At 51.7% G+C, this 24,737-nt stretch overlaps 1 protein-coding gene across 2 annotated transcripts in view; it reads right to left on the reverse strand.

Annotated features, from left to right (window-relative positions):
• CHST8 (carbohydrate sulfotransferase 8) overlaps nucleotides 1–24,737 on the reverse strand; it is a 124,062-nt gene that overhangs the window by 62,792 nt on the left and 36,533 nt on the right. Inside the window, exons 1-2 of one of the 2 annotated variants that reach the window (XM_082437583.1) lie at nucleotides 4,783–4,934; nucleotides 3,758–3,973 (exon numbers count right to left, since the gene is read on the reverse strand). In XM_082437583.1, coding sequence (XP_082293709.1) covers nucleotides 3,758–3,887 — 130 coding nt within the window. In that variant the 5' untranslated portion in view covers nucleotides 3,888–3,973; nucleotides 4,783–4,934. Of the gene's footprint in view, nucleotides 1–3,757; nucleotides 3,974–4,782; nucleotides 4,935–24,737 lie in introns of those variants that run through there. The other variant, XM_082437582.1, reaches the window with a different exon arrangement.

Below are 24,737 nucleotides of genomic sequence, written 5' to 3' on the forward strand. Positions count from 1 at the left end.
GACTGGGATTGACATAGACACACTACTATATATAAAGTAGATAAAATAAGAATCTACTATATGGCACAGGGAACTCTACTCAATACTCTGTAATGACCTACGTGGGAAAAGAACCTAAAAAAGAGTGGATAGGGACCTCCCCGGTGGTCCAGTGGTTAAGACCCTGTGCTTCCACTGCAAGGGGCACGGGTTCGATCCCTGGTCGGGGAACTAAGATCCCGCATGAGGTGTGGCGTGGCCAAAAATAATTAAAAAAAAAAAAAGAAAGACTGGATATATGTGTATGTGTATAACTGATTTACTTTGCTGTACAGCAGAAACTAACACTACATTGTAAATCAACTGTACTCCAATAGCAATTAAAAAAAAAATTGATGGCTGAATTGATAGGCCATATGGTATATGCTTCAAAAGGAGAGAAGTGGATGGGGCTGTGGATGGGGCCCTCTTGAGGCTACTGGGTGTTGGGTGCATGGGGTTCATTGCACTATGCTAATCTACTTTTGTGTGTGTTCCAAGCTCTCCATAATACAAAGTTCATAAAGACAGGCAGCTCATAAAAAGTCAGTGTGCCCAAACATACATATGGAGTGTACCTTCTGTACCCCCAGGGCCAGCACATTGGGATGTGTTATTCCCGGTTCTGGTCTGCTCTCTTCCACTTAAGGAAGGGGCAAGTGTAGTCTCCTGGGTCAAGAAGTGAGTTTCCTGAGGCCTCAGAGCCTGGCAATATTGGAGACTGAAAAATAGTAGGATAGGTGGATTCTCTGATACCCAAGAAAATCTAATCTTAGAATGAAGGTAGGTTAACCGGCAGTGATTTATGTTCCAGGAGGTTTGATTTTAAATATAGCAAACATTTTGGAAAATATCGCTTGGTTTACAAAAGTTGGCAGCCCCATAGGATTGCATCTAATGCACAAACCAGGTGAGATTTGCTGACTGGTCTCTGAGAAGTTCAGGTGCTTTTAACAGCTGGTAGTTGCATGGGAGAAATCTGAAGGACACCCCCAACCCCAAGGGACCACAAACAACTAAAGGCTCTGCCTGCCTCCTCAAGCTTGTTTCTGGATCTTCACCTGCCCACCCTCCCCCTTCCACCTTGATCAGTGCCACCAACAGCAGATACGAGACACTCCATTCCCAGGGAAGTTTCTGCTGCTGGGAAAGCCAGAGTAGCCCGTGTGGAATTTCCTCTGAAGGTGTCCCCCACCATCGGCCTTGCCTGATCCGGATGACAGGGCAGACCCCACACATCCACACATCCCGTGGGTAGAAATCCTGACTTGTCCAGGGCCCTTGGGGCCACCCACCCATGCAACTGGATACATACACTTTGTAAGTACTGGTTTCCAACAGATAAATGTAATCAAGGTTTATATGCTCAAAGAAGCCAACAGGATGGGATTGTTTCACTTGAAAGATCAGAAGAAAATTGTAACTAATGTTGTGGAAAATTACTTTGATATTGCTTTCTTGGTACCGAATCACAATTAGGCTGCTGTGAGAAGTACAGGGAAAGAATAAATGAATAGCAACAAATCAACACAAACAGCCTGTGTCAGGAACACTTTGCTCAGGGAAAGTAATGTAAGCATTACTTAAGGTTTTATGATTGTGTTTGATGTGATTTCCGTAGGACGTCCAAGTTGCCCATCACGTGGCATGTGGCGAGGGGGTGGTCCAGCTCCATCTACAGCCCGAGGAAGGGAGCTCAAGACCCAAGTGTGCTCCTTGCCTGGGTTTGCCAGGCCGTTGCCATCCCCGGCTGCAGCGGGAGGGGAACCTCAGCTTCCTGCCATCCTACACACCCTGCCAGCTGAGGCTCCATGCTCCTCCCCTGTTCACCACTCCACCCCACCCCAGAAACCCCAGCCATCCGGTGGGCTCCCACCCCACCAGTAATCAAGGAGATCCGCACGTGCGTGCACTGGGGCAGCTGTGCAAGGCAGTGTTGGCTGGCGGGAGGGACAGGAATCCACGTCTGCAGAAGACATGAGGGGCAAGGGCTCTGCGTTGCCAGCTGCTACAGCACGGTGGGGTGTGTGTGTCGTGGCCACCAGACCCCGAGCCCACCCAGGAAAATAACACCTGTCCCCAGAGGACACCACGGATGGGATACCCAGGTGGACACCACAGACACACTCATGCCTTCTCTCCCAGGCTCGTCCCATAGAGCGCAGACACTGGACACGCAGATCCTCTGCCCACGTGTGCTCCAACCACACGCACTCACCAAGACCTGTGCCGAGGATACACGGTGCCATTAACCCCAAGCCCTGTCTGAGGGCCCTTTTCTGGGAGCTCGCTTCTGCATATATAACCCACAACTGCAGAGACCAACTCTTAGCGCCCCTGCTGGCGCTGCCTGTGGACCCCGGTTCCACTGACACAGTGAGCCGGCCACTCTGGGGCTCACGTGAGGCTGCAAAGTCTCCGCAGAGGACCAGCTCGGTCATGGGCCCCTGCTTTTGCGTCTTCAGAAGCCAGGAAGCAGCCAGACCCACCTTCGACGGCCACCCCCTAGGAGGGTCCGGCCCAAGCGTGGGTCAGCCCCAGTGACTCACCCACTGCCTCCTGGAGACCCAGCGCCTGGGCTGCCTCTAGCTGACTCTCTGTGATGAGAGAATCAACTCATCAGCCTCTCCCACCAGGGCCTCTGATAGCAGCTGCCAGGCCCAGCGCCCCAGCTCTGGCCTCCTCGTGCTCCTTCTGCCTTTCCACGTGTTGCCTACAGGCCCCCAGTCTGAGCCTGGGTGCAGGCTGCCCTGAGCGTGTGCGCCATGGCTGTGGGGGTGCTGCGGAGGAGGGTGCAGGCCTAAGAGCCCTCCGCACTCAGGGCCAGGGGCCCCTGTGCCATGTCCCGCACTCCTGTGCTATGGGCTGCGGGCAGGGATGGCACAGGAATCTCTCTGCCTAACTCCCCAGCCTCCACACCTCCTTCATTCTGTTCGTGTCCTGGAGCACAGGGCCGTCATCACGGACCCTCCCCTAACAAGGCCTCCGGGACCACTGCTGGGAAACGCTGGTGCTCGGGCCTGGCAACCACGCTTTCCTCTCACCCCAAAGCAGAGTGGTCCCTGGCCTTGGCCCCGAGCCGGATGCCCTCCAGCCCTGCCGTGCTCTCTGTGTCCCAGCAAGAGGGGCTTTGCCTGAGCTCCCCTCTCCATATCCTGTCCACCCTGAGGTTCTATAACCATCCTTCCTGCTCTCCCCTCACTGCCACCCCACCTCTGAGTCAGGGAGGGTACTTCCCTCCAGTGTGTTAGGAGGAAGCAGGTGGGGGGCCAGCAGGAGCCACCTCAGCTTCACAAAGCCAGGAGGTACCCCGACCTCCCTGACCAGGCTGGAGAGGCTGAATTCGAGGGGTCCCCGGGGCTGGGCAGAGAATCAGAGTCCCATTTGGGAGGCCTGGGCTGAGGGAGAAGGCATTCATCTTCGGATGTCCGAGACCATGTGGAAGAGGCCCCGAGAGGTGGCAGAATCCTCCTTAAATCTGGGTTTCACCAAAGGCAATGACCAGCTGAGAGATGGGCAGCCTGTCTGTCCTTCCCCAGAAGAGCGCACAGGCCAGAGGCCAGAGGCCAGAACCCTGGGGCTGGTGGTCTGACAACAGACACTGTGTTCCCACACTGAGGCTGAGGACCACCAGGAGGAGGCCAGGACCCCTGCCTTGGCACCAGAGCAGCGTGGAGACCTGCCCCTCGGGTGGGAAAGCCGGGGTCAGCAGACGGCGGGGCGGAGAGTGAGGGCTCACCTGGCACCTGCTGGAGGGCGAGCTCCGTGGGGTCCTGCAGGCTGATGAAGAGGAGGAGGCCTGCGGCTCCGAACAGCAGGATGGACGAGAACATGCAGGCCAGCCGCATCGTTCCTGCTCGCGGGGTCATCCAGGGCTCGCTCTGGGGTCACCTCTCGGGTGTGGGAGGCGCGTTCTTCCCTCATCGTCCACACCGGGTGTCCATCAGGCCACAGTCTACGGAGCAGCAGAGGAGAGAGACGGTCCGTCACTGAGGCCCAGGGCCCCAGTCACCGCACTCGACCAGCGTAATCCTGGATCCCTCCACCCTTACTCAGGTGCGTCCCTTTCACGTTTTCAAGCCCAAGGAGGTGAAGGGAAGCCCGGTCACCACCTGTGGCCAAGACACCAGCTTCCTGCCAGAGTCTCCTGTATCTGCACCCCTAGAAAAACCATGGAGAGAGGCACTGCCCAGCTCCTGCCCAGGGAAGCCCAGGGTGGGGCCCCATCACCCACAGCTGGAGACAGCGGCCACCCCCCTGCAATGTCCAGGCAGGAATCTGGGTCCTTCTCCGTCGCAACTGGCCTGCTGGACAGAAAAGCTCTTGGGTCTCTCTCTGCCCTGGCTCCTGTTTACAGGGTGCTGGGGACAAGGGTCTCCACGGAACTGGAGGCTTCGAGAAGGAGCCTCCCAGGCCCAGAGGATGGCAGGGACTGAGTGACTCCCCACCCCCACCAGCCAGAGCTTTCCCTCCCTGACAGACTGTAGGATGGGCTGGTGGGATCGAGGCTCCAGTGGATAGTCACACCTGCAGGAGCTGAAGCTCTGACCAGATCTCGGTTGTCCCTGCTCTCAAAGCCCCGGGGCCTGGAGCTGAGACGGGGCAGCCAGACCCAGATCTGACAGACCCCAGGCTCAGAGGCTGTGTCCCTGCAGATGGACCCCCACTGCTCTGGCCGCTGCAGACCCAGAGCATGCCTGCGTGGCTTGTCCCAACCCTCGTTCCTCCTGAAGTAGAAGAAATTGCAAATACACCAGTACCAACCAAGAGACATCGGTTGGGCCAGGCTGTGGGTCAAGATGGGGGTACCCCGGGACTTCCCTGGTGGTCCAGTGGTTAAGACTCCGCGCTTCCACTGCAGGGGGCGTGGGTTTGATCCCTGGTCTAGGGAACTAGGATCCCACATGCCGCGTGGTGCGGCCAGAAAGAAAAAAAAAAAAAAAAGATGGGGGTGCCCCAAGGCCATCTGCCCAAGGGAAGGATGTAAGTTCCTGCAGTGGGGCGGGGCTTGGTGGGGTGGGACAGGTGCGGAAGGGGAATCCGCCCAGTAAGCTGTCACTGGGTCCCCTTACCTTCACTGGGTCCTACCTGCCCGGACCCAGGGATACCACCCTCTTTCCACCCAAGGAGCCCTTGGGAACTTGCCCCTCCCTGGCACAGGGCAGTGCCTGAGGGAGGCTGAGGCCAGGTGGGCAGCTCCCAGCAGCCTCCAAGGGCACAGCTGGGTGGCTGATGGGGCCCCAGACCAGATGTGCTGCTCGGCACAAGGATGGTCCCTGCCCGGGGTCTCCTTGGTGCGATACTTTGGTCAGGGAACCCATCTCCGACCTGGCACCCAGGTGCTGGGGGAGGAAACCCTAACTTTTTTCCCTCTGCATCCAACCTGGGGGGCGCGAAGCAGGAAGTGATACTAAGAGAAGCCCCTCCCTCCTCTGCCCAGACAAAGATTCCCAAGGACTAGACAGTTCTCAGCAAAGCTCTGAGGCTGAGGAGAGTTAAATTGCAGGTTTGGGTTTCTCCCCTCTACAGTCTCTGTAATTATTTTTTCACTCAGTTAACTTTAATTAACCTTCTCCAGGCCTCCACGCACGGGAACGCGCCTGAATGCCGGGCTCTCTGGGCTGACCTGAGCAGGGGTTTCCCACGGCCTCTCAGCTTTTATGTTTGGGATGCAGTGCTGAGCCGGGCTCGGTTTGCCTCTGGAGTTGGCTCTGGGGTTCCAGCTGGCCCTGAGCTCGCTGCAGTGGCCCCCTGCCGCAGAGAAAGATGGTTGCTTCCTGCCATCACCAGGGACACTTCCACCCTGGGCTTGCGGTGGGTGAAAATGGGTAGCATGTGTCCCCAAAGGCTCAGACCCTGAAGCCCCTCATGAAGGGCTGTGGCCTCCCCCTCCGTGGCTGCCCCAGATGGGACTGTCCTGGGGACCTGGGTCATCATCCTGCAAAGACACAGATGCAAGAGTGCAGGCCCCCGGCTCCGGGAAAGGACGAGGCCACTCTCAGCGCTGCCCACAGCATGCCCGGCACCCTGTGGTCTCCCAGGCCCTTCCCTCAGCGATGACAGGCCCTGAGTGCAGGGCCCACAGGGTAAGCCTATAAGCAAGGCCGCAGCTGTAAGGACACCCAGCTTATGCTGGCCATGGTGTTGGCACATCTCCTGCAGCCACACCGGCCTGCAGAGTCAGACACGAGGCCAGGAGGCTGATCTGATCTAGGGTGAGCTCCGACGTCAGGACATTTCGTAAGGAGGGGGAGAGGGAAGGAGAGAGGAAGGCGGGACGAAAGGATGGCAAATTGATGGCCAGCGTACACAGCTGCCCGGTTAAACAGCTAATAAAGAGCTGCCTGATCTCGACCCAGAGACTCTATTGGATGAGAAAAGGGGATTCAGACGCACATGTGATCATCATCGCACGGTCTGTACAGTGGCTGGCCCTGCAGAAATGAGTACAGAAGAGCTGGTCAGTCCCTTTTTCTTCCTAATCTGTCACACTGTCGCCGTTCAAGCCAGTGTCGATTCCCCTTGTCCTGCAGCCACGACCTGTCCTCACTTGTTTCTGAACCTGCCCAAACCCAGCCCACCCACTGGAGCCAGGCTCCAGCAGCCCACGTGCCTGGAGCCGGGATGAGGACCACATCCCCGCCTCCAAATCTGGGGGAGGAGAGAACACAGCCCCAGGACCTGCACCTTCACTGTGGCAGAAGCGTCAACCATTCAAGTGTCTCATTTCAGCGACTCTTCTCTTTGTTGGCCCCCAAGAGAGTATAAGCCCCTTCCCCACCAGCCCAGGGAAGCTGGTGTTAGAACCGTGCATGGCTTCCCCTGCCCAGACCCAGCCCTTAAGCCTCAGACCCCAGCCTTCCCGCGCTGGGACCCTCCTCCCAGTGGCGGCTCTCACTGAGACACCATCTGATTGGCTAACTCCCTGCTCCACGTAAACAAGAATCAAAGGTTAGCATGCCTCCCCTCCTGGGAGACTGGCTTGCAGTCTGGCTGGGTCTTCAGTTCCCCAGGAGGGGGCCAACATCACGTTATCCGTAGGAACCTCCTTCCTTTAAAGGGAGGTAGCTGAGAGGTCACCAGCAGACCACCAGACACTCCAGAGGGTACGCACATCTGACCCCCTACTGTTCCCGTGAGGGTCCTTGTCTTCAAAGTCACACGTTATTTTCAAGGCCGTGGGGAGAGCTGTCCAAAGGCTGTCTCCCTCTCCTGGGAGTTGAGCTGCTGCCTGGGAAGGGGACACCACACTCTATCACAGGCTGGGCCCGGGCTGCCCGGGGCACAGAAACACATTCACAGGCCTCCGCCCCCCGCTGGGAGGACTGGTGCAGCCACAGCACGCACTGCAACACCCTCGGCTCCGATGACAAGTGGAAAACCCTCCCCTACTTCCCTGCTTCCCTTCCAAGGCCAACAGACAATAAGAAAATTCAAATAACTGGGGGTGGAAGGGGGAGGGGTGAGGCAAGAAAAATAAACAGCCCACTGAGTTTCCAGAAGGTCCTGCCCTCCTCACAATTTCTAGTGCTCCCAGCGGCTTCTCTCCCTGAGGCCTGAATGGCATCAACCAATTTTTACAGTAAGAAAAAGAAATCCAATTAATCTTGTAAACACCTCCTGGGACACAGGGCAGGGCCAAGGATTTCTCCTATTTCCTTATTTATCTGATTTAAAAATTCGTCTCTAGAAAATTCACTTCAGGGCACAAGCAAGGACTTGGGAATTCAGCCAACAAAACACACGCACCTCCAGTGGCGAAGGGCCGGCAGGCAGACGGACGGACGGCTCCAAGGACGCACTTGGTTGTGGACGCTCCGAGGCCCAGACACTCACCCCAGTCACCCAGAGGACGCTGTGCCCCACTGGAGGCGGCAGGATGCACCCAGCCGCGTGCCCACGGGGTGCACTCACTTGGCGTGCAGACCCCGGGCCCAGGAAAGTTCTCTGTCTAGTCAGTCTCCACCTCTAACGGGCAGGAGCGAAGAATGACGTCCCTCCCGGCTGAGGGCTCCAGGAGAAGCTGCTCATCGGGAGAGAGGCTGCTATGGCAACTTGAGGAGAATGGAGCCAGGCACTGCCGTCACCTTGAATCCGGCACCGAGCATTCTGCCAGGGCAGCAGACGGGGCCGCGCCTCCAGCTCTGCCCCCCACCGAGGCCGGCGCTGGGGCTGACCTCCCGGCTTCCCTCCTCAGCCTCCTGGCCTCAGTAACTCATTTGCTCTTTGCTGAAACAAAGCACACAGCCCAGTCCCCTGAGAACACCGCCTCCATCTGTTTTGTCAGACGAGTTCTTCCGTGTGTGTGTGTGGCTCCTGCTTACTTCTGAGATGGGGTTCTTCTTGATTTCAGCTCCTTAAAATCCTGCAGCTAATTAAAACTGCTCTAACGGCAGTGGTGGTAGCAGCAGCAAACTCTGGGACGAGTCCCTCCAGTTTTTATGCGTAGGCATAAAGTTGCAATGCTCTGCGAGGATGACGAATGGCTGCAAGCGTTGAGACTCTGAGGCGGGGCTGCAGACTCCTGCCCCACCGCTGACACGTGTGTGTGTGTGTGTGTGTGTGTGTGTGTGTGTGTGTGCTGACCTGGGTCCCGAAATGGCCAGGGCCCAGCCTTGGCACACCCAAGTAGGCATGACAGCACCCCATTCCTGGGGGAAGCAATTCACTTGATATACATTCCCCTGTTACAAGGCAGGGAGTCCTTCCAATCTCCCATGCTCTCTGCAGGGGGAGAGAAAGGGGAACGCTAAGGTGAAGGCCGAGGCATAAATCAGGCTCAAACAGCCCCAAGCCATATCCCCACGGCCCCACTAGGAACACCACAGCCCAGCTTCCCACCACTGCGCACACAAAGGGGATGAACGAAGGCCTGCAAACACACAGCCACGGCGAGCGGGTCCCGAGAGCCTGGCCAAGGTGTCACAGGCTGCAGTGCCTTCCACTGCTACTATGGGTATCATCTCTGCCCAGAGCGTCTTATATTTTCAGGGTGTTTTATGACAATGGAACAGGGTCGTGGAATAGTAATTCTACAGGTAGAAAAACTGAGTCCCTCCCCACCCCTGCCCAGGCAGTACCTCCAATCTTGTGAGCATGTGTACCTCAGTTACAGCCCTTCCCCCACTGTGTGGAGAGCATTCACATGCCTGTTTCAGACTCTCTGCTCATCTTTGTAGTCCCAGCACTTAGCACAGTGCCTGGCACAGGTGATCGATAAACTTCGCTGCATGTTGAATGAGCATGAGTTAATAGGCAGAGGTGATTGGGCCATCTGGAGAGAGGCACTCCAAGAACCTGGAATTTTAAAAAGGTCACTTATGTTTCAGGGAGCTGTGGGTTTGTTTTGATCAGGTCTGGGTTGGAATCAGGTCCAATGAGTAGTCCAATCCTATGATTGAAGAAGAGACAAGGAACTGAGCTCCACCAGGGAGCCCATCGGAACCTGACAGCTCCCAAATACCCAAGGCACACTCGCCACCAGGATGCCACTTTTGTATCCTCATGTTGGTAGGGCAGATTTCAAATCATGGGGCTTGAAGACTAGTATACTTGTAGAGGTAAATGACGACTCTATTTCTATATATACACGTATATTAACACACATAACACACGCACAAACAAATATACAAGTCATTTAGATGCTGTAAAATGGATGATTCCCAAACCTTTAAAATACAGTATGATGATAGGAAACTCCCAAACAAAATTGGAGGTTGAATGTGTTGATCAAAAACCAATGAAAGAGGCTTCCCTGGTGGCGCAGTGGTTGAGAATCTGCCTGCCAGTGCAGGGGACACGGGTTCGAGCCCTGGTCTGGGAAGATCCCACATGCCATGGAGCAACTAGGCCCGTGAGCCACAGTTACTGAGCCTGCGCGTCTGGAGCCTGGGCTCCGCAACAAGAGAGGCCGCGATAGTGAGAGGCCCGCGCACCGCGATGAAGAGTGGCCCCCGCTTGCCACAACTAGAGAAAGCCCTCGCACAGAAACGAAGACCCAACACAGCCAAAAATAAATAAATAAATAAATAAATTACTGTTTATTAGTTTCTTTAAAAAAAAAAAAACCAATGAAAACAACACACGGTGTAACATGGATGAACCTTGAGGACATTATGCTATGTGAAAGAAGCCAGTGACAATAGGACAAATACTGTACGATTCCATGTAGTCAAATTCAGAGACAGGAAGTAGAATAGTGGTTACCAGGGGCTGCAGGGGAGGGGGGGGAGGAATGGGGCATTATTAATTAATGGGCACAGACTTTCAGTTGGGAAAGATGAAAAAAGTTCTGGAGATGCATAGTGGTGATGGCTACACAACAATGTGAATGTAGTTAATGCCTCTGGACTTAAAAATGGTTAAAATGGTAAATTTTATATTATATATATAAATAATAGTAATGATAGTAATTCTACTGCAATAAAAAAAAAATCAGTGAACGCAAACTGAGCAGAAATCACTATGTTATCATTTTCCTCATCCCACAGGTGACTGGGTGTGGGCCCAGAAGCTGAGGAAGACCAGAATGGTCAAGTTCACGCCTGTGTGAAACATAACCAGGACATAGAGGAACTAAGTTTACGAACCCAGGCAGCCCCCCCAAAAGCGACCAGATGTCATGGGATGGACACAAGGCTCAGAGTGGGGAGCTCAGGTTCTGGGCCTGGCTCCCCCTCCAATTAACTGTTGACCCTCAGGGTTTGATTTTCCTAACCTTGAAATCAAGATGCATCCAAAATATGCGCTATAGGTGAGTTTCCAAATTCCTTGCAGCTCTGGTGTGAGACAAACACCTATCTTGGAGAACAGAAAGGCACCTTGTGAATTTTATTCGTGTGAGGCCACTTTCAGGTCCCTCACCCACACCTGCTGACTGCCCCTTGCCACAAATCTGGGTCAATGCTGTGCCCCTAGGGACCAAAGCTGCCAAGCTGTTTCTCTTCGAGATAACTCTATCCTTATTTGAGGGGGCAAGGGACCCTGATGCAAGTGTCAAACTGAAAAATGTGTTCTCAGGTTCTTTCTGATCTACCCCTGAGGCCTGCGTGGTCGAGGCGAGTCTCTCCTGGGTCCACTCTCTGCCTAGGTTACCACTGCTCTATGTTTGAACCCACTGATCCCAGTTGGGACAGTGTGTCACCTAATGATAAAAATCATTTTAAGGCAGAAATCTAAACAGGGCTAATGATTTGAATCGCACTGTATCTATGGTCAACTCTGTCATTTAAAAATCTTTTAACTCTTAAACAATGTAAAAGGGCAACATGAGGCATCCTTGTGGTGATGGAAATGTCCTCTGTCTTGACTGTATCCATGTCAACATTCTCACTGTGATATTGGACTGTAGTTTTACAAGATGTTACTACTGGGGGAAACAGGATAAAGGGTACACAGTATTTCTCTGTATTACGTCTTACAACTGTATGTTCATCTATAATTATTTTGAAATAAAAAGTTTAATTAAAAAAACCAAGAACTTAAAAAGAAAAGTTACTGGCCTTTCAGCTCATGCATAATGGAAGCACATTCTAATGTTGTGCACATAAATAACAGATAACCATTTTCATGGATTAGCACCATCCTCTGTTGAATAAGACACATTTTAAAGGTAAGGGACTGTGCCTTTAACAGGAAAATTTGATGTGTTAGCAACTACTGGTTGATCTTTGTGTATTTTTCAATTGCAAATTGCACTTTAAAAACGCAAACAATTATTAATATTGATTGGGACTAAAACAATATTGAATTTCAATGTACTTCCGGCTCTTTCATGACTTTCCCCGTGGATAATACTCTTTTATCATAATCAATGATAAGAGTATTTGCACGCTCAATTTCTTTTCAGTGAGGGACCTTGAAGAGGGCTGATGTGATCCACGGATAAAGAACTTCACAGGGACAAGGCTGGCTCCGGAGTCCTCTGTCAGGTTCTCAAACTTAGCAGCTGGGACAAACTTTCAGGGCCACTTTCCCCTCTGGTCTTTATCCAAACCAATATTACAGAGCACAGGCTACGAACAAATGCTCAAGGCCTGGAATGGGACTTAGTGTCACAGTTTTTAGGGGAAAAGGAAAAGGAATAGACATTTGTCATGCTTTGTCAACGTTCCAGGCACTATGCTGGGTACCACATAAACATCCCATTTAGCTTTCACACAATAACCTCTTGAAGTGAAAATCTTTATCCCTATTTGTCACAGGTTTGGTTTTCTATAAGGACATGCTGTGATGGAGTTTGGGGTACAAGATGTTTATCAAGCCTCACCATCTATGAAGGGAAAAGGGAGGAAGGGGAAGTGAGCAGGAGAAGTCGGTCAGGGATTCAGGTCCAGCAAAGCCTGGATGGGAACTCTGGAGTAGGTGTTGGCTGTCAGAGTACCCTGCAGCAGGCAGAAATGGCTCCGTCTGTGCGCCTCTACCTTACTCAGTAGCTGGATGTGGGGTGCCCAGGGGAGGGCATGACCTGGGATCAGGCAGTTTGCTGCAGATCCCTAAGGAGATGACAGCTGACCACCTGTCCCGTGGGTGGTCAGTGAGTCCTTCCTGGAAGGGGATCCAGGCAGCATATCTCCAAGTCCACTGCTCTGTTTTACAGATGATAAAATTAAGACCCAGAGAGACTGTCAAGGTTACACGGTAAATAAGCCATCCTAGATCTGTTTGCCTCGCTTCTTCCAAACAAAAGCATAGATCAGATTATCCTGACCTTCAGTTACTGAGGCACGAAGGTTTGAAGGTCTCCAGAGGAACATGCAGAAAGTTTGACTGCGTAAGCAGATACCTTTGTTTCACCTGCAACACGCACTACTAACATCCCTGCAACACGCATGCGCCTGTGCGCACACACACGCTTACTTCTTGGCAATTAACTCGTTGCTAATGGTAGGCGGGGACGTGGATTATTTGGGTTAAAAGTTCCCCTGACAGTACAGCCTGGAGAGCATCTCCCTACAGTAGAGCCGCTGGATCTTGCGAAGAGCAGCAGACGATGTACGAAGCTGCGCGGCCTCCTTTTACTTTTAGAAAGCACTGAGCTACTCACATTTTCCAGCTGCTTTGAAATCCACAGCCACAGCAGGGAAAATTACAGGGAGGAAAAAATTGCATATTTACTTCTCAAAATTGAAAGTTGGGGTATAATATGAACAGAAAGGAGTGTATGAGTAAACCCAGAATGCCCTGGCCCCTGGCAGAGTGCAGCTGCCTCCAAGTTGCAGACTGAATCCGCAGACTCCAGAGGAGTAGAGAGTGGCAAGGAGGTTTGGCTTCCTTCCAGGGAATCCCTCTCCCTGCGGCTGGCGCAAGGAGGCCCCAGAGGACTTGCCTTTGTGCTCCCAGCTGCCAAAAGTGCCTGGCACAGAGGAGGTATTTGGGCAATGTGTAGTGAGTGATGAAAGGCTAGGAAGAGGAGGGAGGAAGGGAAGGGATGCTTGTACACTAAGGCCAGCTGGGTGCTTTGAGTTGAGGTCATGTGGAGCCCAGCAGGTGTGCCCTGGTGTCCTGTGGGATCAGGCTGGCCTTTCTAAGCTGGCGCCAAGGCTGACCACCACATTCATGATTCCTACTAGCCCAGCATGATTTTCCCTGGAGCTCTTCTCAGAACAGGCTGGTTCCTTCCAATCTAAGGGCTCAAAGACTAAGGATATGGCAGAATAACCAAGTCTATCGTCTCTGTCTTGACTGTTCCGTGGAGAATTGGGTCTGTCTCAGGCTATCAGGATGGGACCAAGGCTGTGAGTGACCTGGAAGTCCTAATGAGCGGCTATGCATGAGGTAGGAGCCTGCCCTCTCTATGAGACTCTGCCTCATGTCTCCTTCCACTTGACTTCCTGTATTTCAAGTCTCCTCCCCCTCAATGCCTTCCCCCTTTTTCACCACAGAGTGTTGGAAAGACATAAATTTAGGACCAACCTCCCCTCCCTTCCCTCTCCCCCGACATCCAACCGTACACCTGGTCCCCTGCTCCTGTCCTGTCTATCTTTTCCAGCCCCTCATTGTGGCTGATTCAGCACCGGGGTCCTGGACAGCTCCCCCACCTCCACACCGCTTCCGGCAGTGCATTTGCTGTCCCTCCCTGTTCAAAACCGTCTGAGGGCGCCCAGTTGCCGAACAGTCCAAGTTTAAATGTCTCAGCATGTCCCACAAGGCAAGTGAGTATCCGTTCTCATCTCTCACCATTCCCTGACAGCCCCCAGGCCGGGTGAGGCATCCAAAGAGCCCCTGGGCTTTCCTCCAACACAGGTAAGAGTGAGAAGTTAGTGTAGAGAAAAGACCACTGGGCTCTGAGTGTGTGCTACTCTCAGCACTAAGTTTTCTCCCTGGGAGACTTTGGGGATCAACATTTTACATCTCTGAGCTTCAGTTTTCCCAACCAGTAAGTCAGTCCCAGGTGGACTGATACCACAGGGGTATTTGTGAAGATTCCTGCTGTGACGGGATGCTGTCCTGGGGTGGAGGAAAGAGGCTCAGGGCAGGTGGGGTGAGCTTCTGAGACCCAGTCCCTTCCCTGCAGGGCACGTGCTCCCCACGGTTGGTCTTGCCCTTCTCTCCAAACAGTTCTGCTGACTTCTCTGCTTACCTTGAACAACATACAAGGTAGGGGGAGGGGTTCTGGTTTTCCTCTCCCTGAGCCTGCAGCCTCTTTTCTGCTGCCCTGCGTCCTGGATGTTCTCATCTTTCAGCTTCAAGGACACAGGTAGAAAAGGGGCTAAACCTTTATGACTCCTGGACATGGCACTCTATGGCATGTTTTTTCATGTGCTAGTTTTTTTTTTTTAAACTTTGGGTTTATTTATTTATTTATTTATTTATGGCTGTGTTGGGTCTTCGTTTCTGTGCGAGGGCTTTCTCTAGTTGCGGCAAGTGGGGGCCACTCTTCATCGCGGTGCGCGGGCCTCATTATCGCGGCCTCTCTTGTTGAGGAGCACAGGCTCCAGACGCGCATGCTCAGTAGTTGTGGCTCACGGGCCTAGCCACTTCGCAGCATGTGGGATCTTCCCAGACCAGGGCTCGAACCCGTGTCCCCTGCACTGGCAGGCAGGTTCTCAATCACTGCGCCACCAGGGAAGCCCCAATGTGCTAGTTTTAATACAAAGCACTTTCAGTATATAAGTGATTGATTAAGTGGTGGGCAATACCCAGTGAACTGGGAGCATCTGAAAACAGAACGGCATCAACAGAGGCCCCACGTTGTGCCCTATACCACACTGCATGCAAAGGGTCACTTGAGCCCTGACTTTTTATATGGTTGCTGAAAACAGGAAGACACAGGTGCAAATACACATTTTTATGATGAGACTCAGATTGGCCAATCGATGGTCTTCAGTGAACACTTGTTTAAAGCAGCCCTTTCCTATGATAACCGTAAGCCATTTTAATGTGAAAATTCTTTTAAAGTAACCCTTGGTAGCAGATCCAGACCTTCAGATTTTCCAGTTTGAAAACCTGGATTTTTAACTTGATATTTCCTGATTCTCAAATTGGCAAGTAATGTACATTTTAAAAACCGACTTGACCCAATAAAAACTCACGTCCAAGTTGGATTTGGCCCGGGGTCCACCCGTTGCCAGTCTTGCCATGAAAAGCATAGCCTGGATTGGAGAAAAGCACCCAACCTCTGGATAAAAATGATGCCTAACAAACAGTTCAAAGAATTTTTGTGCAAAATCATCTGAGGGGAGAGAAAGCTTGTGAGTCAGCTGCAGTGGAGTGAAACTGCAGCAGCCTCGCTGGTCAGGAGCTGCTTCCTACAGCTCTGTAACCAGATGGCACTCACGCAGAAACAGTGGCTTCCAGCCCAGGGCATCTGTCTCCACCTGGAGGACAGTCACCGTGGTAGGACAGGGGAGTAGTGACACAGGATCCCAACCCAGCAGTCACACACACACACACACACACACACACACACACACACAGACTCACACTTGTATGCGCCTGTTATGGGTTGAATTGTGTCCCCCCAAATTCATATGTTGAAGCCTTAATCCCCAGTACTTCAAAATGTGACCTTACTTGGAAACAGGGTCATTGCAGAGGTAATTAATTAAGATGAGGTCACACTGGAGTAAGGTGAGCCCCTAATCTAATAGGACTGATGTTCTTATGAAAAGGGGAAATCTGGAGACAGACATGCACACAAGGAGAATGTCCTGGGAGGATAAAGGCAGAGATCTACAAGTCAAGAGATGCCAAAGACGGCCAGCAATCCCCCTAGAAGCTCGGGGAGAGGCCTGGAACAGATTCTCCTTCACCACGCCCAGAAGGAACCAACCCTGCAAATACCTTGATCTCAGACATCTACGCTCCAGAATGGTGAGACAATATTTGTTGGTTGTTTAAGTGCACCCCTCATCTGTGGTATTCTGTTATGGCAGCCCCAGCAAAGGAATACAGCTCCCGTGGCAGAAGGCTCAGCCCCCACCTATAGGACAGCGTCCTCGGTGGGACAGCAAGGAGCTGGGGCGTTGCCAGGAGACCAGCTCTTGCCTGGTTGGGTGGTTGCCATCAATTGTGTGCAGTGTCAGACTAAGCATTTGCCATGAGCCCTGTGACAACCAGCATGTGTTTGGAGGTGAGTAATAGAAAACCCAGCTCGGTGGGAATCCCGCAGTTTCACGGTGTCACCAGGACCCAGGTCCTTCCTGTGGCTCCACTCCTTTGTCCTCAGGCAGGTTTTATCCTCACATGGCTCCTTCATGGCTGTACGATGGCTGGGCCACAGTCCAGCCTACAGGCATCCTCGTTACATCCAGCAGCACAGAGGGAGCCCTGTCCCCAACCGGACCCTGAGCCAATGGCACCTCTGGGGCTGGGGGAATGCCCGCTGTTGGTGGATGCAGGCCTGGGTTACTGGAGCCAGTGGGATGGAACTGGCCTCCCTGGAGCTGAGGGTGGGGTCAATCCCTCCCAAACCCAAAGACTAGTAGGGTACGAGCTGGGGAGGGGTGACCCAGAGCCGGCCACTGAGTTCACTGCACAATTATCTCCTTTGCTCCATATAAAAGCCACATGAACAAGTATAACCCCCATTTTACAGATGAGGAAACAGACTTAGAGAGGCTGAATAACTTACCCAAGGCCACACTGCTAGGAAGTGGTGGAGTCAGATTTGAATTCAGGTCTAAAAGTCCAAAGGACGTGCTCTCCACCACTCCTCCTGTTGAGCCTTGGAATTAACCCTGCCTGTGACTGAGGAAGCCACATCCCAGGCACACGCCAGCACAGACCTGTGTCGGTCAGCGGGGAGGCGGTCAGGGCTGCTCTGCCGCTCTCAGGAGCCCTCTCTAAGCCGCACCTTGTCTGCAGCACTGGTCTACTGGCTCCCAAGCAGACACTGGCCTTGGTGAGAGCTTGAGGGACAGCGAGAGCAAGGAAGGTCCTAAGAGGGCCCTCGGCTCATGCGTGAAAGCATCTGTAACTACATGTGTGCACACACATGTGTAAGCGTGCAGACGTGTCTCTGTGACTCCGTCCTGTGGATGGAGTGGGTGAAGGGCTGGGTATGTGTGCCTGGGTGAGCGTGTGTGTAAGTGGACATGTGTGTGTGAGTGGATGCGTGTGCGTGTGTGTGCCCGTGTGTGGCGGTTCCAGAACCTCCCATCCCCTCTGCCCTGTGACCACCAGCAGGGAGCAGTCCAGCTGCAGCCCAGGCCGTTCCCAGCTCCTGGCCACCAGGACATAGACCACAGCAGCCCTCGCTCCCAGCTCAGCGGTGCTCCCGCACCCCCAGCTGCGGCCTGGGGTCAGGCCTCCTTCCTGGCAGAGGAGAGCAAGGCTCCCTTTTCTGCACGGCCTGGAGGGAAGGTGGCGGGAGGGTGGGCTGTGGGGGGCAGTGTTCAGGGGTGGCAGCCCAGAAAGGCCATCTGCCATCTGTGCTGTGCCTCCCACTCTCCCCACTCCGTCCCCTTTCCGCCTCAGGGTGCATCACTCTGGCGACCCCTGGGAACTGGAAGCTAATTTTTCACGATCATTAGTAATGGAAAGACCTCAGGTTCTGCCTTTAATTAAAGTCAAACGTGGGGCTGAGGAGAAGCGCTGCATGTAGGCATCCTCTTCTCACTTGTAAAAGCCATACGCACATAATTAAGCCAGGCATGGAAGCCATAATTAAAAATTTCACAAACCCCCTCATTAGCTGAGCAGCCTGCACAGAGAAGAGGAACCGAGCCCCTCCCTCATGTCGGTAGCAGCTCCTACAGATGGTTAATTGGGGCTGGGGGAGGGGGCAGGCTGCACCTAGTTGACCGTGCACCTGGCAATGAGCTGACAAGACTCCTGACCTCCCAGGCCAGCAGTGATGACCTCTCACCTCTATCTAGGAAGCTTCTAGCCAAGGGCTAGGGCTCCCAGAGTGTAACGGGTGGATCCATTGTCCATCCCCCCACCCCCACACCCCCAGGTTAAGGAGGACCACAACACAGGACCCTGGTCCCAAATCTCACAGTCTCCCTGGCTCGAGACCCATCTGTGCAGGGCGGGATGCACTGATGGAGCGGGAGAAGGGTCTCAGCTAGAGATTAGCGATGGCGCCAGTTGGACATCCTCAAGCCCCACCCCCCACCCCCCAGTGTGCCCAGGAGGGAAGCGGGACCCTCGGATGGAGGCAGGCTCAGCAGATCCCTTCTCTCTCCCAGCAACTGTGCATCCTGAGGCCCTTCAACTCCTGCCATGCACACAGATGTCCCCAGGCCTGGTGGCCGCTGTGCACCTGAAGACAAAGGCCCCAGACAGGATACCTCCACACTCCCCAGAAACATTCCATCAGCCCCAGCTTCAGTCAGCTTTCACAGAGCTGTGCGTCGGGTGGCATGGCAACCTCGCTGTTCCAGACATTCTCTGGCCCCCTCTCCCCCCTGCCCGAGTCTCAGCCCCTGTAGACATCTGGTCCATCTCTTGTCCTGAATCAATCTTGCCCTGCCGGTCACCGCAAGCATAATCTCCACGTGCCCTCTAACACTGTCAAATGAATATTCACTTGTCCCGATCGCCGCCACTTGTTTTCCGTCTGGCCTGATCAATGGCGCTCCTCTGAAGGAACTGTTCTCGTCAGAAGCATTGATCGACATCTGGGAAGTTGCCCGGCGGGCGTGGGGACAAGATGTGTCCTCCCGGCCACGACCAGCTCACCTCACCTGCAGACCACTGGCCCTGGGCTGGGCCAGGGCGTCCACACAGCCAAAACCGGCTCTCAGCCACTGGCTCTCCTTTTGTGGATTTGGGGATCTTATGGGGCCACAGGAAGTCATGGAGCTGAGATCTGTGTTCTGTCCTGCTCAGGTCAATCTCCGCCCAGAGGAGCTCCCATCTGAGCCTTCTACCAGGTCCCTGAGCCGAGCCCTTTCCACCTTCCTCGTGGTTCAGGAAATGTCATTTCTCTTCTGTCTCTTCTCTGGCAAACAGAAGGGATGCGAGCCCTTCTGCCAAGGGTCAGCAGACATATCCCTCACCGCCCTCCCCCCCACCCTGCCCCCAGCATCCTGTTCTCGGAAGCTGACCCAGGGCAGCTGTGCTCTTGTTCCTCGTCTGTTCTCAACATGTTTTGACGGTCAGCTCTGCAAGTCAGCTCAGGGGATCCCTTCATTTCATTCACCCTCCAAGCCAAGCTGCCCTGACGGTCAGAGCCCTCGCCCCACTTTCTCTTACTGTCCCTCCACATCTCCTGGTTACAAACGCAACTGCCTAAGAACCTGCACTTCCAGCCACTGACACAGGATAGTACACAAAAGTAAGCCAATACATTTGGGTGGGGAAGGGGACTGTCCTACTGATACAAACCATATATAAATCTTACTTTTTGACCCAATTTGATTTTTTAAAAATAAATTTATTTATTTATTTATTTTTGGGCTGCGTTGAGTCTTCATTGCTGCACGCGGGCTTTCTCTAGTTGCGGCGAGCGGGGGCTACTCTTTGTTTTGGTGCACGGGCTTCTCATTGCGGTGGCTTCTCTTGTTGCGGAGCACGGGCTCTAGGCACACAGGCTTCAGTAGTTGTGGCTCGCGGGCTCTAGAGTGCAGGCTCAGTAGTTGTGGCGCACAGGCTTAGTTGCTCCGCGGCATGTGGGATCTTCCCCAACCAGGGCTCACACCCGTGTCCCCTTCATTGGCAGGTGGATTCTTAATCACTGTGCCACCAGGGAAGTCCCTCCCAGTTTGATTCTTTAAAATTCATTGTGAAACATTCCAGATAGACAAAAAAATATTAAAATAATATAAAGAACAACCAGTGCACTTACCCTTAGCTTAAAGAATAAAACAATTACCAATATTTGGAGTCTCTTTTGTACCCCTTCCTACTACTTAACCCCTCCCTCCCCCCTAGAGGTAACCACATGTGTTAAATATTTAATGAGCACCTACCATGTGCCTGGCACTGTTCTAGGCAATTAGGATCTATTGGTGAACAAAATAAACAAAGATCCTGCCCTTGTAGAATTATATTCCAACCAGGAGAGAGATAGTGCTACAAACATGATAAATGAGTAAATTACAAATAACACTAGAGGGTGATAAACGCTATGGAGAAAAGAATAACAGCTGGGTGATGGGGATGGGAGAGCTGGAGGCTAGAGGCAGTCTCAAGACCTAAGCATGTGCGAGGAGGCCTCATTGAGAAGTGACATTTGAACCATGTGGATATCTAAGGAACAGCCTGTGCAAAGGCCCTGGAGTGGGAGCATTCCTGACTCCCAGTATGTTGCGAAGAAGTGAACATAAGGAAGATGAAATGAGATAAGGTAAAAGAAGTAATGAGGGGCCAATCATGTGGGCTGTTGAAAGGATGGTGGCTTTGACTCTGAGTGAGATGGGGGACAGTGGAAGGATATTATGACCTGGATTTCAGCAGGACCCCTCTGGCCATGTAGATAGGCAAGGGCAGGAGCAGGCGGGTCAGGGAACAGGCAACCATAATAATCCAGGTGAGAAATTTCAGCTATAACATGAAAATCTGCTTCTGCCATTCTCATGAGAATTGGTACTCTTAGAAGAGGGCTTTATTATGATGTTGAAAATTATATGTTTTTACTTTGATGCTCTGATATCAATGTGTATCTCAGGTCCACTTGCTGAGCTTTTCTCATGTAAATATTCTGGATCCTGAGAAAACTGTAAGTTACTCTTCATGTCAAGCCTGGCCCTCCCAGCTGGTTTTCATACCTAGAAGTGCAGGAAACTCAGTTGCCTGGTATATGTGAATGAAATGGAAATGAGATAATGAGACACATAGTGATGACTGGAAGGAGGGCGCTGGAGTGGTCAGGTTGCTTGGCTCCAAATCCCAGCTCCATCACTTACCAACTGTGTAGCCCTGAGCAAGTGACTTAAGCTCTATGTGCCTTGTTTTTCTCATCTGCAAAATGGGGGTAATAATGGTTACCTCCCAAAGTTGTTATAAGGACTAAATGGGAAGTGCCTGGCACACAGGGAATGCTCCATCATGTTAGTGGCTGCTTTGGGGAAGATGAACAGGGCTCCCCAAAGTGTTCCTCTCTCAGGCAAATCCATCAACCTGGACCTGGAGAAACAACTCCCTCTAGCAAAGCCTGAATGACAACAAGAAATGGGAGTTGTGGAAGCTTCCAATGGGGGTCTCCGAGAAATGTCTCAGGGGCTCAGGCTAACAGGCAGACCCACAGAAAAATGTGACGCTCCTGGAAAGGGCTTCCATGAAACTGGCCCTTGGGCACTTCATCAAGAAGGGAAAATGAGCAGCCATTCCAAGCACTATGCCTCTGCAGCCAGCACTGGCCTTGGGCTACCTCTACTGCATGTGTCATGACGAGCAATGGGGTTGGTAGTTATTTCAAAGTACCGTGTTTGCAAAACTATTTCAATCATGTCTGCTGAGTATGCCAAACACTTCAGAATGATCAATTTCGAAAGTTTGATGCAGTTGGTCTTTTCCCTGATGATTAAAAACATGGTAGCGTCTACCTTCAGCCTGTTTACTCACCAAGCACTTTTGACAATTTCAGTTCAGACCAAGAGAACCCAGTGTGCAATCCAAATTCAGAGAATTAAGAGAACAGCACGGCATCCAATGCATTGGGTTTGGGTGGGTGTTTTTGGTTGTTGTGAGGTGTTTTGTTTTTTTTGTTTTTACATAATTATTTTACTAGCAAGGTTGAAGTCTTCTAAAAAAAACTGGCAAATGCTGAAGCTTGGCAGGGAATGATGGAGTATATTCTGAAAATATTTGTGAGGTTTTCCCTTGTATTCACACACACACACACACACACACACACACACAGTCTTTGTCTTGAATTTGGCATTGCAAAAACACCCTTAATGGAAGTCCAATATTACTTTCCAATTCAGCTCATTTACTTCGAAGAAATTTGACTCCAGTTCAGAGACATAATCAATTCTATTGGTAGTTTCCAAGGCTTAGGAAAACAGCATTTCCTCTCTGATCACCTCCTGAGCCATGGATCACACACACCTAGGTAGCTATGCATGGTTTCCTTTATCACCCATTCATCACAGCTAATAGCCAAATAATAGAGCTGACCTTTTGCAAAACTTTTAGCCTGCCACCCTCGTAATGAATTCCTCCGGGCTATGTTCTCAGTTTCTTCACTAAGGCAAGGTCTGGCTGCCGTCAATGTAGTTTTCATGGGAATTTCCAGTAAGGTGAGAATCTGTATCCTTTAGGATTGCAAGAGTTTTGTACAGACTGGTGACAAGATCCTGATGTTGCTAGTTTCTTTCATGTGAAGTAGAGAAACGTTTTGCAGGAAAAAAAAAATTAGACCCACAGGTTTCAGAATAAATTTCATGTGATCTTGGTCCAACGTATTTTAAGATATGAGGGTGGTTTGGCATTGACTGCCCAGATTTTCCAGTGCCTCAAGGAAGGTGACCGCATCTTTGCAAGAGACATAAATCTACCCTTGATATCAGCCTCATGTGTCGTCATCGCCAGCTACCTCAAAAGGGACAAAGAAAGCAAAACTTGAGTCCTGACGCTCAATTTGATTTGCAGATGGTAGTGGGACCTCCAGGGCCAGCAGCCAGAGGGTAGTGGGGCAGGCCCGGCATCCATCCACACCCAGGCTCCAAGAAGCAGGAACGTGGCTGTGGGTTTGTTTCACATAAAAAGTCGTGAGCACAGTGTACTGGCGCCTGTGGTGATGGAAATGATCTTACTTTGATTTCCAGCTTGTGTAGTGTTAGGACCAACTTCAACTCTTGGAAAGGATAAAACTGAAGATGTAACAAGCTCACAGGCCCTTTTCTGTGCTACTCTCTAGTAAATACAAAAATCAAACTTTTCCTCAAAGCATATCCTCAGTTTAAAACAGAAAACGCGTCTGCGTATGACATGTAATGGGAACCACAGTGCACATGGCAACATAAGCACACAATGACAGTCCACAATATACACAAGTGTCACGGAGCAAAATCTCTTTTGTTCGAAATTCTGCAGAGCCCCACCCACCAGAAGAATTGTGAAAAGCTTTCCTTTCTATAGTTTGATTATGAAAATATAATTTTATACTTTGAACCCTCCCCACAAAACACCTCTCCAATTATGAAATATTCTTTTTCAAGCATTTCAAATCCTCCTCTCCCTCCCCAGATACTGATACACCTGCCTGAGCTTCATGTGCCTGTCCTTCTTCCTCCCATCTCCCTGGAGAAGTGCTGCTGTCGACGACCACCTCTGGGGAAGGTGGTGAAACAACGCCACTTGTTTTCCAAGCCCTAATTGCTCAGAGACTTTCTTTCCCTCCCCACAAAGCCACAGCACCTCTTCCCATCTTGGTTAGGACCAAGCCCCAACATCCAGCACGGTGGAGGGTGGAGTTCCCCGAGGCTGTGTGTTCTCCCAGCCCCATGATGAAGACCAGTGAAGGTTCTCAAAAGGAAGGCGGGGGTTTAAGCAGCATGCCTAGCATGGAAAACCCAGGGTCCCCAAGCTCTAAGCCTCTATCTATCCCCTGGCAACAATCACTCAGATGCAGTTTAGTTAATTCCCTTCCACACCATCTCTGGGCATGACTCAGCACTCATGGCAGCCTTCCTGCATACAATAGCAGAGGGTGCAGAGTGGTGGGCATGAAGGGACCTCAGAACAATCCTTTCTCAAGCAGAGACAATTAAAAACCAAGCGTCAGATTTGCTCTCTGACATGTGCAGGGTTATGGCCACTCTCATTCTTTCCCTCAGGCCCTGTTGTTTTAGGATGAAATGAAGTAACTCTAAAAATGGCCAATATTTCTCCCCCGACACAAAGGCATAAATCACTACATCTTTGGTGCTTTCTCTGTGGTATCGATTCTTCTCAGATCGAAGGCAGATGGTTCCGATATGGCATCATCTAATACTCCCCCAGCTTGATTTATGGATTTCTTTGTGCATTACCTGAACATAAACCCGTCTTGCGTTATTTCTTGCACACTTGTCAAATTAAGGTAAGATATTCTTGTTGACCTTTAAACCTAAAAAAAATTAAATGTGCCTGAGACATTTTCCAGCAAGCATAAAAATGAGCTGGGTCCTCAGATGCCAATTAAGAGGATGTAATTATGAAGGGGATCGTTGTCTGTGCTTCGGGTAATGATTTAATTTTAGTTTTAATGTGTTCACTCAATGGAGGAAAAGAAAATAAGCCGGTTACGAATAACCTCGTGAAAGAGACGAGAACAATTTGGCACGATTTGTCCCTTAATTTACCAAAATGGGAAGGAGCTGGGGGAGCTTGGCACCCCAGCC

The sequence above is a fragment of the Balaenoptera physalus genome (genome assembly GCF_965194825.1).
Source record: "Balaenoptera physalus genome assembly, chromosome: 19".
Taxonomy (NCBI): domain Eukaryota; kingdom Metazoa; phylum Chordata; class Mammalia; order Artiodactyla; family Balaenopteridae; genus Balaenoptera; species Balaenoptera physalus.